General features: G+C 46.0%; 1 protein-coding gene across 1 annotated transcript in view; it reads left to right on the top strand.

Annotated features, from left to right (window-relative positions):
• Positions 1 to 14,532, top strand: part of LOC147678098 (hydroperoxide isomerase ALOXE3-like) — a 319,605-nt gene that overhangs the window by 36,162 nt on the left and 268,911 nt on the right. The window contains exon 2 of the mRNA XM_086945959.1: positions 12,048 to 12,252. Coding sequence (XP_086802085.1) covers positions 12,048 to 12,252 — 205 coding nt within the window. The remainder of the gene's footprint in view (positions 1 to 12,047; positions 12,253 to 14,532) is intronic.

The raw sequence follows: 14,532 nt of genomic DNA, 5'->3' as shown, positions 1-14,532 counted from the left end.
CCTTTGGTGCTCATGACGGCTCCCAGCCGTCATGAGTCATGGTGGGCGTGTGCTGATGACGGCGTCCGCGATCGGAATGTTCAGCAACGGCGTGGAATTCCAGCTGCAGCCAAGGTGTTAAAATTACCAGCTTTCACTACCAAGGACCAAGGGACTTGTTTTGGCACCACTGGGCAAGTAAAGACTCTCAGCAGGAGAGCCCAGGCACTGACAGGTGAAGTGTATGTTGGACCTCAGACTTCTTAACAGAGGTCAGGCGCACTAAGCCCTTAGAGATCCTTGGAAGTAGAATGAAGAAATCAAAGAACAGTACTTTCACTTCCAGGGCAGAGGCAGCCGGCCAGCACCACAAATCAACAGGCAGAGTCACAGTCCCTCCTACAGCATCCAGCTCCTCTTCCTGGTAGAATGTTCTCGGTAATGAATTGGTCTGAGAATGTGTTGTCAGTAGTCTTGTACTTATACAACTTTCAGTGTTTGAAGTAGGCAAACTTCAGAGGAAAGTCTTTGTAGTGCACAAGACCTTGCCTTTCCGTGCCCTAGCTCCAGACACCCTCCGGGGGAGTGGAGACTACTTTGTGTTAGGACAGGCACAGCTCTATTCAGATATCAGTAATGACTCCTCCCACCACTCTAGCTCAGGAAGGCCTGTCAGCCTGGTGATGGGCCATCAGGATATGCCTAGCACACCTCAGCTCCCTTTGTGTGATTGTCTAGAGTGAATTCACAGCCAGCCCAACTGTCATCCTAACCCAGATGTGCATTCAGCACACAGGCAGAGGCTCAAAATAGTTAAGCAAGGAAATGCCCACTTTCTAAAACTAGCATTTTCTGACAAGCAGTTTATAAACCAACTTCACCAAAAGATGTATTTTTAAATTGTGAGTTAAGAGACCCCAGACTCCATATCTCTATCTGTTCCCAATTGGTGGATATACTTGTAAGATGTTACAAGGCAGCTCCAACGATAACCTATGGGAGAGATAGGCCTTGCTGAAGTAAAAAATTAAATTAGCAGTATTTCAATACCAGGACACACAAAATACAATACATGTCCTACCTTTAAAATACATTGCACCCTACCCATGGGACAGCCTACCCATGGGACTGCCTTGGGCTTACCGTCAGGGTGTCTTACATATAATAAAAGATAGGTTTGGCTTGGCAAGTTGGTGCACTTTCCAGGTTGAAATGGCAGTTTAACTGCACACAGACATTACAGTGGTAGGTCCTAGACATGTTTGGAGGGCCATTTATGTGGGTGGCAAAATCAGTGCTGCAGGCACCCTAGTAGCATATGATTTACAGCCCTGAGCACACTTTACTGGGACTTACTAGTAAATTGTAAATGTCAAATATGGATAAAACAATCACCAATCCAATTTAGACACAGAGCACATGCACTTTAGCACTGACAATGCAGTGGTAAAGGGCCCAGAGTCCTACAGCCAACATAAACATGTCAGAATAAATAGGAGAAAGAAGGCAAAACATTTGGGGATAACCTTGCAAAAAAAGGCCAGGTCCAACAGTGACCTCCACACTTTGTCAGGCTACAGACACTTATTACCTCATCAACAGCATTCCCTGTGTGTGGTAATGCATGGCGGGCCTTGACCTGAATGGACCCTTCACTGTCAACCAGAGTGGTGATTGGAGGCCCCCAGCAGCAGTGTGGTAATTCAAATAAACTATTATGGAATAAGTCAGCAGTGGCTTGGGCTATGTTTTTAGTGAAAACTAGAAAGCATTAGTTATAATTTCTGTGCATGGCAATTAGATCACAAGTGCTGATCATTATTTCAGTGATCCATTTCATTTTTAGCAAATTCAAAAGGAAACAGTAGTTGATGGCTCCACCACAGAACTGGTATGACTGCATGCTGCACAAACCTCTCTCAACTTCCACTAAATTTTGATTGTGAAACAGGGCTAACTTTAGCCTTTCATTCGTGCTTTTTCTGAATGATTCATCTTGACAATCTTTGCTACAATAATCACTCCCACCCCTGGGTGGTACAGCAGAGAAGAAGCTAGGCACACAAAAAATCTCTGCATGGTTTGTTTCGATTGGGACCGAATAGGTACTGGACACCATTTGGGATCGGCTGTCAGTGTATTCAAACACAGTTCTTCTGGCCAATTTGTTAGAACCTGAGTATCAAATAAAACTTGGGGAGCCCCTTGCCAATCTGGAGAAAGTCCTTTCCCATGTGGATACCCAGTCATCAGTTAATACAGAATAAGGAATTATTTTCATTTTGTAAGACTCTCACCCACTCTAAAAGTAGGGGTGTCCTTTAACATGGGGACCCATGGGTGGTGAAGTCCACTCTGTTCGTAGAGTTTTTTTGCACTCCATGGAGCTTGCGGAGTTCAGAATTTTTTAGCTGCTTGCCAACTGTAATTGATAAGCACGAGTGGTTGCTACCGCTCGCAATAAGAAACCTTCTGTCTGCATTGAGGAAGCAGCCGCTCAAGTAGAACTTCTACTTGAGCGGCAGAAAGAAGCAGCACCTCTTTGCACTGTGCAAGATGCAGTTCCCACTGATTTTGCAGTGAGGGACAAACACCCGGCACTAAAAATCAGTGTGGTGTACAAAGTTCTTGCTGACATTATATACACATCTTGTGAGGTACAATAAAGTAATTTCTGCATTTCTGAAAAGCATCTCAGTCATAACTTGACAAGCTCGGGCATCAGACAAGGACACAGATGGCTCTCAACCTCGGGCAGAGCTAGTGTCGACCAGTGTGTATGTGTCCAGATGTCTGGCATGAGGAGCGCATGATCACCACATGTAGTGTGCATGTCATGTCCGGATTGGCTGAGTGTTGCTATCTACATGTGGCATCTAGTTTTGTGGTATTTTTGGGGAATGTGTGCCTTTGCCCAAACGTGTTTTATTGGGGCCAGTTTCCTCTGATCTGCTTGTGGTCCAAATATCTATCTCTGGGATCGATCAAGGTTTTCCCTGGGTGTGCGTTTGTCTTTGAGTTACAATATACCCCACATGGGACCTGCCACTCAATAGGGGTCGTTGTGGGTCGATGGGCCCAAATGACCACATAAAACAGACCCAGAGTTTATGGGGAGATCACCTTGAGTAAATCAACAGCAATGACATGAGTTCATTGAAAGTTTGAAAAATAATATGGCAGTCACGGGTGTAATTTTTAGCAACACCCTCAACATTGTGCATACAGTTGTCAAAGCATACATTGACATTGTCTTTTGTGATATTGACGCAGTCATGCTTGCCTAGGTCATTGAATACATTGACATTGTTTCGACTGGTAACACCATTGTCATTCATGCATGGGTCATGGCATACATTGACATTGTTTCTGTTGGGATCAACACTGTTGGGCGGGCATACATTGGCATTGCATTTATGGGTATTGACATGGCTATGCAGGCACATATTATGGCAAACATTGACATTGCATTTATTGGTATTGCCATTGTTGGCCCTCCACATATGATATTCATTGACATCGTATTTACCCATTCCAACATACTTGTGGAGTAAAAGGGGTATATTGAAGGGGTCAGTATGCTTTTTCGATCATAGCTGATGGTGTGGGACCTCAGTATGTCTTATACTTCAAATGGGGGCTGGTGCGTTAAACTTTTTCAGGAAAAAGTGGATGGGTCTTGATGGTCAAGAAGACTCTGCCACACTTTCTATTTCCCCTATAAGTAAAATAATTCAGTTGGTTTAATGAATCAATCAATCCATCAAGTGTTTGTTAAGCACTACTACTCACCCGTGAGGGTCTCAAGGTGCTGGGGGAGGGGGGTTTCGCAGGTTCCAGTCCATCAAGGAGGGGATCTGTTGGCGAGCCAGGTTTTGAAGTTTCTTATGAAGATGGGAGAGATGTTGTCTGTCTGAGGCAGAGAGGGAGGGGTTCCAGGCTCTGGCCACGAGGGAGGAGAAGGAGAGGCCACGTGATCTGGTCTTTCTGGTGCAGCCGACCAGGGTGTAGGGGAGCTGGGCTGGTTGTAGGGTCCTTTGGGGTGCGTAGAATTTGAGTCGGCTGTTCAGGTATGCTGGTCCGGTGTCATGGAGGGCCTTGTGAGCGTGGGTGAGCTTCTTGAAGGTAACTCTAGCTTTGATGGGGAGCCGGAGTGTGCGCAGATGCCTGGGAGATATTGCAGTGTCTTGGCAGGTCGAGGATATCAGTCTGGCAGTTGTGTTCTGGATGTTCGGTAGCTTGCATGTGGGGTTTTTGTTTATTCTGACGTAGAGTGCGTTGCCGTAGTCGAGTCTGCTGGTGACCAGGGCATGAGTCAGGATCTTTCTGTGTTTGAGTGGGATCCATTTAAAGATCTTGCATAAGAGGCGGTGGAAGCAGGAGGATGAGATGGCATTGATCTGGCAGTCCATTTTAAGTTTGGAGTCCAGGATGATTCCCAGGTTGCTTGCGTGGTCCGTGGGGGTGAGCAGGCTTCTGAGGGCGGGGGGCCACCAGGTGTTGTTCCAGGCATCGGGGTGTGGGCCCATGATGAGTACTTCTGTTTTGTTGTTGTTTAGTTGAAGGCATCTGTTTTTCATCCATTTAGCAACGGTTTTCATGCTTTCTTGAAAATTGTGTCTGGTGATGTTGGGTTAGTTGGATAGGGAGAGGATGAGCTGGGTGTCATCTGCGTATGACACAATGTTGAGTCCATAGGTTCTGACGATAGGGGTGAGCAGAGCCATGTAGATGTTGAAGAGCGTAGGGCTGAGGGATGACCCCTGGGGGACTCCGCAGGTGGTTGGTGTAGGGTCCAAGAGGAAAGGGGGAGTCTGACCCTCTGTGTTCAGCCAGAGAGGAAGGAGCGGATCCAGTCGAGGGCCTTGTCTTGAATCCCTGCATCTTCGAGTCTGCATATTAGGGTGCAGTGAGCGACTATGTCGAACGCCACTGAGAGGTCGAGGAGTATGAGGGCTGCTGTTTCTCCTTTCTCCAGTAGGGTGCAGATGTCGTCTGTTGTGGTGTGGAGGGTGGTTTCCGTGCAGTGTTTTTTTCTGAAGCCGGATTGGGAGGACTTGAGGATGTTGTGCTCTTCGATGAATGTGGCGAGTTGGCAGTTGGTGGCTTTCTCTGAGACTTTTGCTGGGAACGGGAGCAGGGAGATGGGTCTGTAGTTTCTTGAGGAGGGGGTTGATCTCAGCGTGTTTTTAGTAATCGGGGAACAATGCGGTTGCCAGGGAGTGGTTGATGGTGTAGCATTGCATGGGTGCCATGGTGTTGGCGGCCCTGTTGAAAATGTGGTGGGGGCAGGGGTCCATGGGGGCCCCGGAGTGGATTGAGTTCATCATCTTCAGTGTGTCTTTGGTGGTGAGGGCTGTCCTTTTGCCGATTGTTGGCTTCATGGTGTCGGGAGTGATTGGTGAGGGCTCAGTGTATTGGTTGTGTTTGTCGAAATTGTCATAGATGCTCTTGATTTTGTGGTGGAAAAAGTTGCTGAGTTTGTTGCAGAGGTCTTGTGTGGGTGGGATGTCGGTGGACTCGCTGGTAGGTTGGGCGAACTCCTTGATGATGTTGTAGAGTTCTTTGCTGTTGTGTGCGTGGGTGGAGATTCTGTCTTCGATCGCTTTTTTCCTCGTTTTTCTGATGAGTTGGTGGTGAACATTGGTGGCGGCTCTGAAGTTGTTGTGGGCTTCTGTGGATTTGGTGTTCCTTCAGTCTTTTTCGAGGCGGCGGCAAGTGCGTCTGGATTCTCTAAGTTTAATGGTAAACCATCTAGCTTTTTTGGCGTGGGTGTTGTTGTTCTTCTTAAGGGGGATAAGGTGTTGGCGCTGTCGGTAATCCATCTGTGCAGGGTTCGGGCTGCGGCATTGGGGTCGTCATTTTCCGTGACGGTAGGGGTGGAGTTCCTGAGTGATGAGGCTAATTGGTCGTCTGTGATTCTGGTCCAATTTCTTCCTGGGAGCAGGTGCTAGTGTCTGTGGATGGTGGGTGTATGAAGGTAAAGTGGACGCATCGATGGTCGGTCCATAGGAGTTCGGTGGTGTGTCTGAAGGTGATGGGGTTTCCTGTTGTGAATAGGGGGTCGAGGGTGTGTCCTGCTGAATGTGTGGGTTCAGTCACAATCTGGCAGAGTCTAATGTTGTGGAGGTTGTCCAGGAGGGATGTGGTGCTGGGGTCCAGTTAGTTGTCTAGGTGGAAGTCGAGGTCTCCCAGTAGGGTGCAGGTGGTGGATGCAATGGCCTGTGGGGAGATGATGTCCGTGATGGATTCGGAAAAAGGTCAGCGGGTTCCAGGGGGTCGGTAGATGAGGGTTCCTTGGAGGGTGGTGGTGGGGCTGGCCAGTATTTGAAGTGAAGGTGTTCCATAAGGTCTGTAGGCACGTCAGGAAGTGTGCTAAGGCGGTGGGTGGATTTCTGGACGATAGCGATTCTTCCTCCCGGGCGGTTGGGGAGGTCCTTCCTGTAATCATGTATCCTTGGGAGATGGTGATGGCGACGCCCCATCCCGGCGAGGTGTTGGTCCAGGTTTTGATGAAGAATGCTACGTCTGGGATGGTGCTGTCGAGGAGGTCCCAGATTCCGGCGGCGTGTTTGTGGAGGGATCGGACGTTGAGGAGGATGCATTGCAGGGTCATTGGTTCAGGTGTGTTCTTGCGGGTGGGTTACGCTAGGTCCGTAGTCTTATCAGTGCTGCAGGTGTGCCGGCAGCAGTAACAGCTGAAGGGTCTGTGGGTGTCGGTCAGTGACGCTAGCTTTTAGTTGTTGTTGCTCCCTGGGTTGAGGGCATGGAGTGTCGGCGGGTCGTAGCATTGGTGGTGCGGAGATCCAGGGTTCCTGGCGTTGGTCGCGGTTGGGTCGCGGATGGGTGCAGATGGGCGTGGGGAGGGGAACAGGATTGGTCGCGCTGGTTGTGCTGGGGAGGGGCCGCAGGGGCAGCAGGGAAAAACTGGCAGGAGAGGAGAAATAAGGGAGGACAAAAGAAGAACAGTTAGGAAAAGTGGAGAAACAGAAAAAGACAGAGGGAGAAAAAACAAGTGAAAAAATGGAGAGGAGAGCGGAGCGAGGCAGAGGAGAACAGCAGTCCATTGGACCCCTGGGGAGGCTAAGGGAAATAAGGAAAAAGTGGAAAAAATTAGAACAAGGTAGGAAAAGTGAAGAAACGGAAAAAGACAGAGGGAGAAAAAAACATGTGAAAAAAAGGAGAGGAGAGCGGGGCAAGGCAGAGGAGACCAGGGTTCCACTGGACCACCAGGGATGAGGCACAGATGAAACTGCAGGGGGAGGAGGGCCTCGAACACCAGCACATGAGAGTGCAAGTGCAGGGGCACACCTTACTTAGTGGTGGAACTGCGAGGGAGGGGGAGCATTTTCACTGACAATGAGTAATGGAATCTCCTCATTGAGGCCAGTCTTGTGTGTCTTTAACCTCTTTGATGCTCATGACGGCTCCCGGACGTCATGAGTCATGGTGGGCGTGTGCTGATGACGGCTGGAAGCCGTCAAGACCACGCCCACGATCGGAATGTTCAGCACTGTTCCTTTTCCAGAAGTGATTTTGTAATTTCAGTGTTTTGTGGCAATTTGTTCAGTACAGCTCATTTTCATCTGTGTGTTTCCCATGGTAATAAGCTGTCAACATTGCAGATGTATTTTTGCAGTCAATGTAACTTCTGTGTTACTCAATCCTTGTATTTATTTTCTGGTCATTATACCTACATAGTATTGCCTGCAAGGGCACTCAATGAGGTAGACCATGCTCTCATAATAACAGTTGGCGAGCATCCACTATTCCACAAAGAGAAGAGAGGGGCCACCCTCACACCAAAGGGACAGGGCACCAAAGCGAATGTAATTCAGATGAGATATTTCCCTTTGGGTTCATCCACACCCCAACACTAATTCACGGCTTGCACCATTCATCCATTCAAATATCAAACTAATATCACCAAGATAACACCTTGATATCATGTGTACAAAAAGATATTTGGCCAGATGTACCCAAATTTTATTACAGGCTACAGTCCGAACTGCTGAACAGAATTACACCAAACTTGGCAAATTGGTAGCTCTTAGTTCAGAAAGCGCCCTTTTTTAAATGGTGTAAATCTGTTGAGTAGTTCCTGAGAAATTAAAAAATACATTATTTTGATGTCAGAGCCGAGGAGGATTTGTGACTTCTCCAGTGCACAAGCTTCATTGTCATTGGCTTCCAACACTCCAAACCCAGAAGTGTGTGTGTATGTGCCAGTAGGTAGTTATAGTTAGGACCTTGTTTCTATTTAAAAAGTGTTTTTTCATTTGCCAATATCTTTGGTGCCATTTGATGAATTTTCTCAAACTTTTCAAAACTAATGGCTCATTCAGGTCAGCTCCTGTCTTGAAAGTTTTGGGATGATTCATCAAGGGGGGGCCGAGAAAAAAGGGGGTCCCAAAACGCATTCCCCCATGTTAAGTTCCATAGGAACTTTAGACAAGGCTACAGCCCTAACTGCTGAATGGAATGACACCAAATTTGGTAAAAACGTAGCTCTTAGTTCGGAAGGCAACCTTTTTTTAAATGGTGTAAATCCGTTCAGTAGGTCCTAAGAAATTCAAAAGATAAAACATTTCGATGTCAGAGCCGAGAAGGATTTGCGGCTCCTCCAGTGCACAAGCTTCATTCTGATTGGCTGCCAACACTCCAAACCATGAAGTGATGGCACCCATCTTGTGACTCAGTAGAACCGAGTCACAAGAATACAGTAGAAAAAAAGATTAAAAACAAGGAAAATGTGCAGGGTAGAAACACCCTGACCCCCTAGGCCTGCTCAGGGCAAAAAAAGGCATATAAAAAACAGTCAGCCAAATATGTGCTAGGTCCGCAAATCCGGGCCCAAGAAAAATAAATAAAGCGCAGGCTCCCGCGCTTCATTTTCTATAAGCCCTCGGTGGGTCAGGTCCCGGGGGTAATACCTAATTATGTAGTGGGGGCCCCGCAGCCCTGGGGACCACCACCTCCCCAGGGCTAATTTAAAAAAATGCATTGGGAGCTCCTGCCCCCCCCCCGACCCCACGCTGCCCCGGGATCAGCCACCTCCCGGGGCATTGTTATTTTAGACCGGGGGCCTTGCAGGCCACCCCAGGCCCCAGGGATCACCACCTCCCCGGGGCTATACTTTATTTAGGTTGGGGGCCTCATTGGCCCCGCAAGCCCTGGGGACCACCACCTCTCTGGGGCTATATGATTTAAATGCAGGTGGGCCATGCTCCCACCCTGCCATATCAAAAACTTCTGTGATTCTTTGAAGCAAAAAGTGGCCCTAAAGTGGCACAGGGAAGGGGGGCCATGCGGGCCCCCTCCCATAAAAAAAGGAAAAAGAAACCGGCAACTCGATGGAGGCCCCGCCCCCTCCATGCATGTCTCTGCAAACACGCCTCCTGTCATGGTCTGAGCTAGGGGGTTAAGTCCCTGTTGCTAGTGAGGGTCTCTGGGGGCCAGCCATGCCATCAGGAACCTCCAGTAAGCCCCACACAGTGGGATTGCTGAGAGGTGGAAGGAGGCAATGCCCTTTTTACACCAATCTGCAAATGTGCCTCTTGGCGCACTGCTGGTGGTGTGAAGGGGGAGTAGCCACTGATTACTCTCAGAAATCCATCTGTGAGTGGCTTACTGGAGGTACCAGGAGGGCTAGTTGGCACCAAGGGACCCGCCAGAGGCAAGGGGACTTCACCCCCCCAACCAAGAGTGTGCCAGGAGGTGTATTTGCAGAGTGGTGCACAAAGGGGAATGGTCTGTGTCCACCTCTCAGCAATCCCACAGTGTGGGGCTTTTTGGAGGTAACTGGTAGGCTAGTTGGCCCCTAAGGACCCCCAGCAGCGGACTTTAATCCTCATGCAAGAGCACGATAGGGAGCACGTTTGCAGAGTGATGAGACAATGGCCCATGGCTTTCTATAGGATCTTATCAATGCTGCTGTGTGGTACTTACTGGAGGTAATAGGAGGGGTAGTTGGCCCCAAAGGTTGTCCTTGAGGGCCATCTACCTCTCCTGTTACCTCTGCTAAGTCCCACACAGTGGGATTGCTAAGAGGTTTTCGGAGGCCTAGCCCCCTTTCTCCACCACTCTGCAAACACGCCTTCTGGCACAGTACTGGTTGAGGGATAAAGCCCACTTTACTCCTGAGGGACTTTGGGGACCAAGAAGGTCTCCTGGTCCCTCCTGTAAGTCCTACGCAGCAGTATTCCTGAGCACTGGTTGGAGGCACAGCCCCCTTTCTCCAACACTCTGCAAACGTGACTACCAGTTAAAAAAGCATTTGTAATGTTATAGGTCTTGCATTTGCAAGACTTAGAGCTATTGGTGTTGTAAATCTAAACGTGTTTTGCTAATGTGCCTTGGAGTGGAGTGGATGTACTTTGTGTGTAGTGGAATTATGTTGTATATTGTGCAGTGAAATTATGTGGATAGAAAGTATGTGGTATTTAGTGTATATAAATTATGTAGAGTGAGATAATGTGGTATGGAGAGTAATTATGTAGGTTGGTAGCCTGTGTTGTGGAGTCGTAACCTCAGGTTTAGTCTTCTTTGTTTCCAAAGAGGCTAACTTATGGAGGCTAAATCATGAACTCAATGAGACAAAAAAAAGAAGGAATCACTGAGGAGCACTTCTGGAGCTAATCAGATGTATGAGCAGGGCCACTGGAATTATGCAACTGTTTGGCTGCACCAATTTTCACACACTTTTCTGCATTAGCCACATAATCCATCATCTGCTGCATAATATGAAGATATGAACAAAAAATGCCTTGCTTTTAGCTCAAACAGCCCAAACGTTACCAAAAATCCAGCAACAAGTGTTACAGTGTGTTGGAAGGTTGGTTGCAAACCTAGAATGGTCACTTGTTACTTATTGCTAAATGTGGGTGTTAAATTGGTACTAATGGTGTGCAAACCTCTCTTGCCTCTTTCTGCAGTTCTGTTGCTTCTTTGTGCAACTTTCTTTTTTTCTGCTCTTTTTTTGCCTCTTTCTGCTCAGCTTTCACTTCCTGGACCTCTCTTGCCTCTTTCTACAATTCTGTTTCCTCTTTCTGTACCTCACTTGATTCTTGCTGTACCCCTCTTGCATCATTCTGTACCCCTGTTCTCTCCTTCTGTACCTCTCCTGCCTTTTTCTGCACCTCTCCTGCCTGTTTCAGCACCTCTCTTGCCTCTTTCCACACTTCTCTTGCCTCTTTTTGCAGCTCTGTTATTTCTTTCTGTACTTCTCTTGCCTCTTTCTGTACCTCTCTTACCTCTTTCTGCACCACTCTTGTCTCTTCCTGTACCTCTGTTGCTTCCTTCTGAGCCTCTCTTGTCTCTTTCTGACCCTTTGTGCCTCTTTCAGTACCTCTGAGCTTCTTTCCTAACAGTGACCGTGCCCATTTATCTTAAAGTGACCAAAGTATTGACAAAGTTCAGCTGTTAAATAAAATAAATGGCATGCTCTAAACTATCGAGTGCCTCCACTGTTGCCCACAGTCCTGGTGTTGACCACGCTTTCTGCAAAATCTGGCAGTTTAGATTTTAGTGGTTGCTAGGCTAATTCCTCAGCTCTTTATGCAAAATTTCAGTTCCCTCTGGGAAAAATACCTCTTGTCCAGTTATCAAATGGTTTTTACTAGGTCCTGTTGCAAAATATTTTGGGTTGGACATTGGATTCAGTAGGACTACTGGGACATATGCAAATTTGACTAGATACTGCAAATTAGCCACTTAAACAAATCCATGCCATTAGACTGTGAAAAGAAGGACGTTGGAATCCTGTTTTGAGATGTAAGTGGAATTTCCTCCAAGGTTAGTTAGTATGACAATATTTGGTTCAGACAAGAAGTTTAAGAAAGAAAATATGTTGCATTTTGTAATTATTTGTTTGGGCAAGAATTAGAAATAAGCCATTGGTTTGCTTATTAATTAATTAAAGGTCTCTTTTTCATATATGAATAGTAAGGTTAAAAAATAGAGAAATGTCATGATTGCTGATGTTAAACTGTCCTGGTGAAGTACCTGGTACATCTAAATGATAAATTAATTTGCACAGTAAAATAATGGTGGGTTCTCTTGTTTTTCAGCACCACATTTACCATATCCAGGAAGAACGGGATTTGGGGGATATCCTAATAATCCGCATTCACAAGGAGCCCACTTCCTCTTTCCCTGAGGACAAGTGGTTCTGCAACAAAGTTACTGTGGAATCTACACCAAGAAAGATCTGCCACTTCCCCTGCTACCGCTGGATCGAGGGGAACATCTCAGTAGAGCTCCCTGAAGGAACAGGTAGAACATTACTTCAAATAGAACGGAGCACCCAAAAAAGTCACAAAGCTGATGTCTCACTGACTACTCTTAGTTTTTTACATTTTTGGATTTTATGGAATAGTTTATGTGCTGATGTTGAACTGATTCCCAGTTAATTCTGTTGGCAAGGCCATCACAACATAAACATATGTAATCATAAAAAACTTTGAAATCTTAAAGATAACCTTTGTATTAGAAAATCATACAAGTAGTAACTATGGGCCATATGTAGGTAACTTTGAAATACTGGTTCGTAAATATCGAATTTTACAGATTCGGTATTTAGGAATCGGTATTTCATATGTTGTGAATAATTTGGTAAAAAATACAGAATCGTTAATATTCCTTATTACCGAATCGGTATTAAATACCGATTCGGTAATAAGGAATCACCTACTAATTCATTCCTATGGGCTTGGAGGCCCATAGGAATGAATGCGAAGAAATTCTGTATTATCGAATCGGTATCACCGATTCCGTATTTGTGGGAGGTATTTCAAGTGTGCCAGGGTGTCCAAAGAACACCCTCTGGCATCCCTGAAATGTGCATGTGTGCACATGTGGCGCACATACATGCCCTAAAAGCATGGATGTGTGCCTCATGGCACAATTCAAAAAGCAAAAAAGTGCCTTTTGAAAGGAAATCGCTATTTACCACCAACTAGGAGTTGGTGGTAAATAGCAATTCCTTAAGGCTGAGGTGCACTGTTTTAAATGCTACCTACATTGCATTTAAGGAATCAGTATTACCGATTTCTTAAATGGAAAGCCATAAGGAATCGGTATTAAGGAATCAGTATTTACCGATTCCTTAATACCGAATCCTCACCTACATCTCAAATGCCTAAATACTGGTTAGTAACGGTGAAATTTAACGAATTTCACCCTTACCGACCGGTATTGGCCCACCTACATATTGCCCTAAATCTATAAAGATACCAACTGCTGATAATTGGATCAGCACAAAGCAAAATGGAGGTCAGTCTCACGAGTCAAGATTTTATAGTTACAGCTGTAGAAGGAAGATTCAATAACATCACATTAAAGGGTTTTTGGCAGCAGTAACAACCCAGCAATGTTGAGGCAATGCAGAGTCTCCATATTTTGATAGGATATATCTCGAATTGTCTGCTAATGGTATGTCTCCAGGGTAGATTCAGGGCATTAACATATGCTTAATATTGCACAGTCTAATTCAATTTGTTGACTATCATCATTTCTAAACTATAGGAAAAAGTTAGCGTGATTTAAGGCTAATGTTTCTTCAAGACATACCAGATAAACAGTGACACGAGAATTTGAAAGTAATGGTTTTAGAGCTGCCACCTTCCTACTAAATCAACGACTGTCTTTGTTTTAAAATGTATTGTTGGAGTACCATGTTTAAATGCTGCTAACTCTCAAAGAATGTAATTTTAATCAGTTGTGATTAGTTTAAAAAGCTCCAAAGTTCAGTTCTGTACAAGGCTCTGGCAACAGCCCAAACAGAATAAGCCAAAGCCTTGGAAGTTTTTTAAAAGTTAACACTTTCAATGATTTTTCGAAAATGAGTTCACTTTCAGCAGCTCCTTGTAGCAGTAAATTCATGGCCTCTGTGAACAGAGCAATTCACCATTTTAGCCTTGACCTCCCACCTGCCACCAGTACCCAAGGCCTCTGATGTCCCCACTCACCCGCCACCTTTTGCTTCCTGCACCTCAGGTTTAGCTAAACCTCTAAGGTAGTCCACTTCACACTTGAAACTTCTGATCATGAAATGTAACTGAAGGCTCCCTATTATGTCACATTTTTAGAGCTTTGCAGACAGAGCAACAGCGTTAAGGGGCGAGGGACTTTACACCCGCCAAACTGCCTTTCCTTTGCCTGACTAATTTAGTGTTTACTGCTGGCCATTCAGTGAAATTAATGGGTTTGAATGAACTACTGTCATGGTGGGTCGTACAAAGCCATTTAATAGTTTGGTGTGCATCCATCATTGTGGGAGTTTGTTTATGGAAAAGTAAAAACAAGTTGTCCCAACAGAAATGTAGTCTTCTCCTATTCTGTGGGGATACTTTTTTAAATAATTACTCTCCCTCACTGCCAGGATGTTGCAGATGCTGACGGACAGTAAAAAAAAAGATAACATGCGACCTCCCTGTTAGAAGTGGGGGTTTCTAGTTGGCAGGTTGTTACCCTGTCTGAGTAGGGACCCTTCTTCCTAGTACGGATAAGGGGGATACACTACTGGTAAAACCCCTGCTCACCCTCTTGGTAGCT

Source organism: Lissotriton vulgaris, chromosome 12 (assembly GCF_964263255.1).
Source record: "Lissotriton vulgaris chromosome 12, aLisVul1.2, whole genome shotgun sequence".
NCBI classification, from domain to species: Eukaryota; Metazoa; Chordata; class Amphibia; order Caudata; family Salamandridae; genus Lissotriton; species Lissotriton vulgaris.
This window is presented reverse-complemented; position numbering and strand designations above follow the sequence as displayed.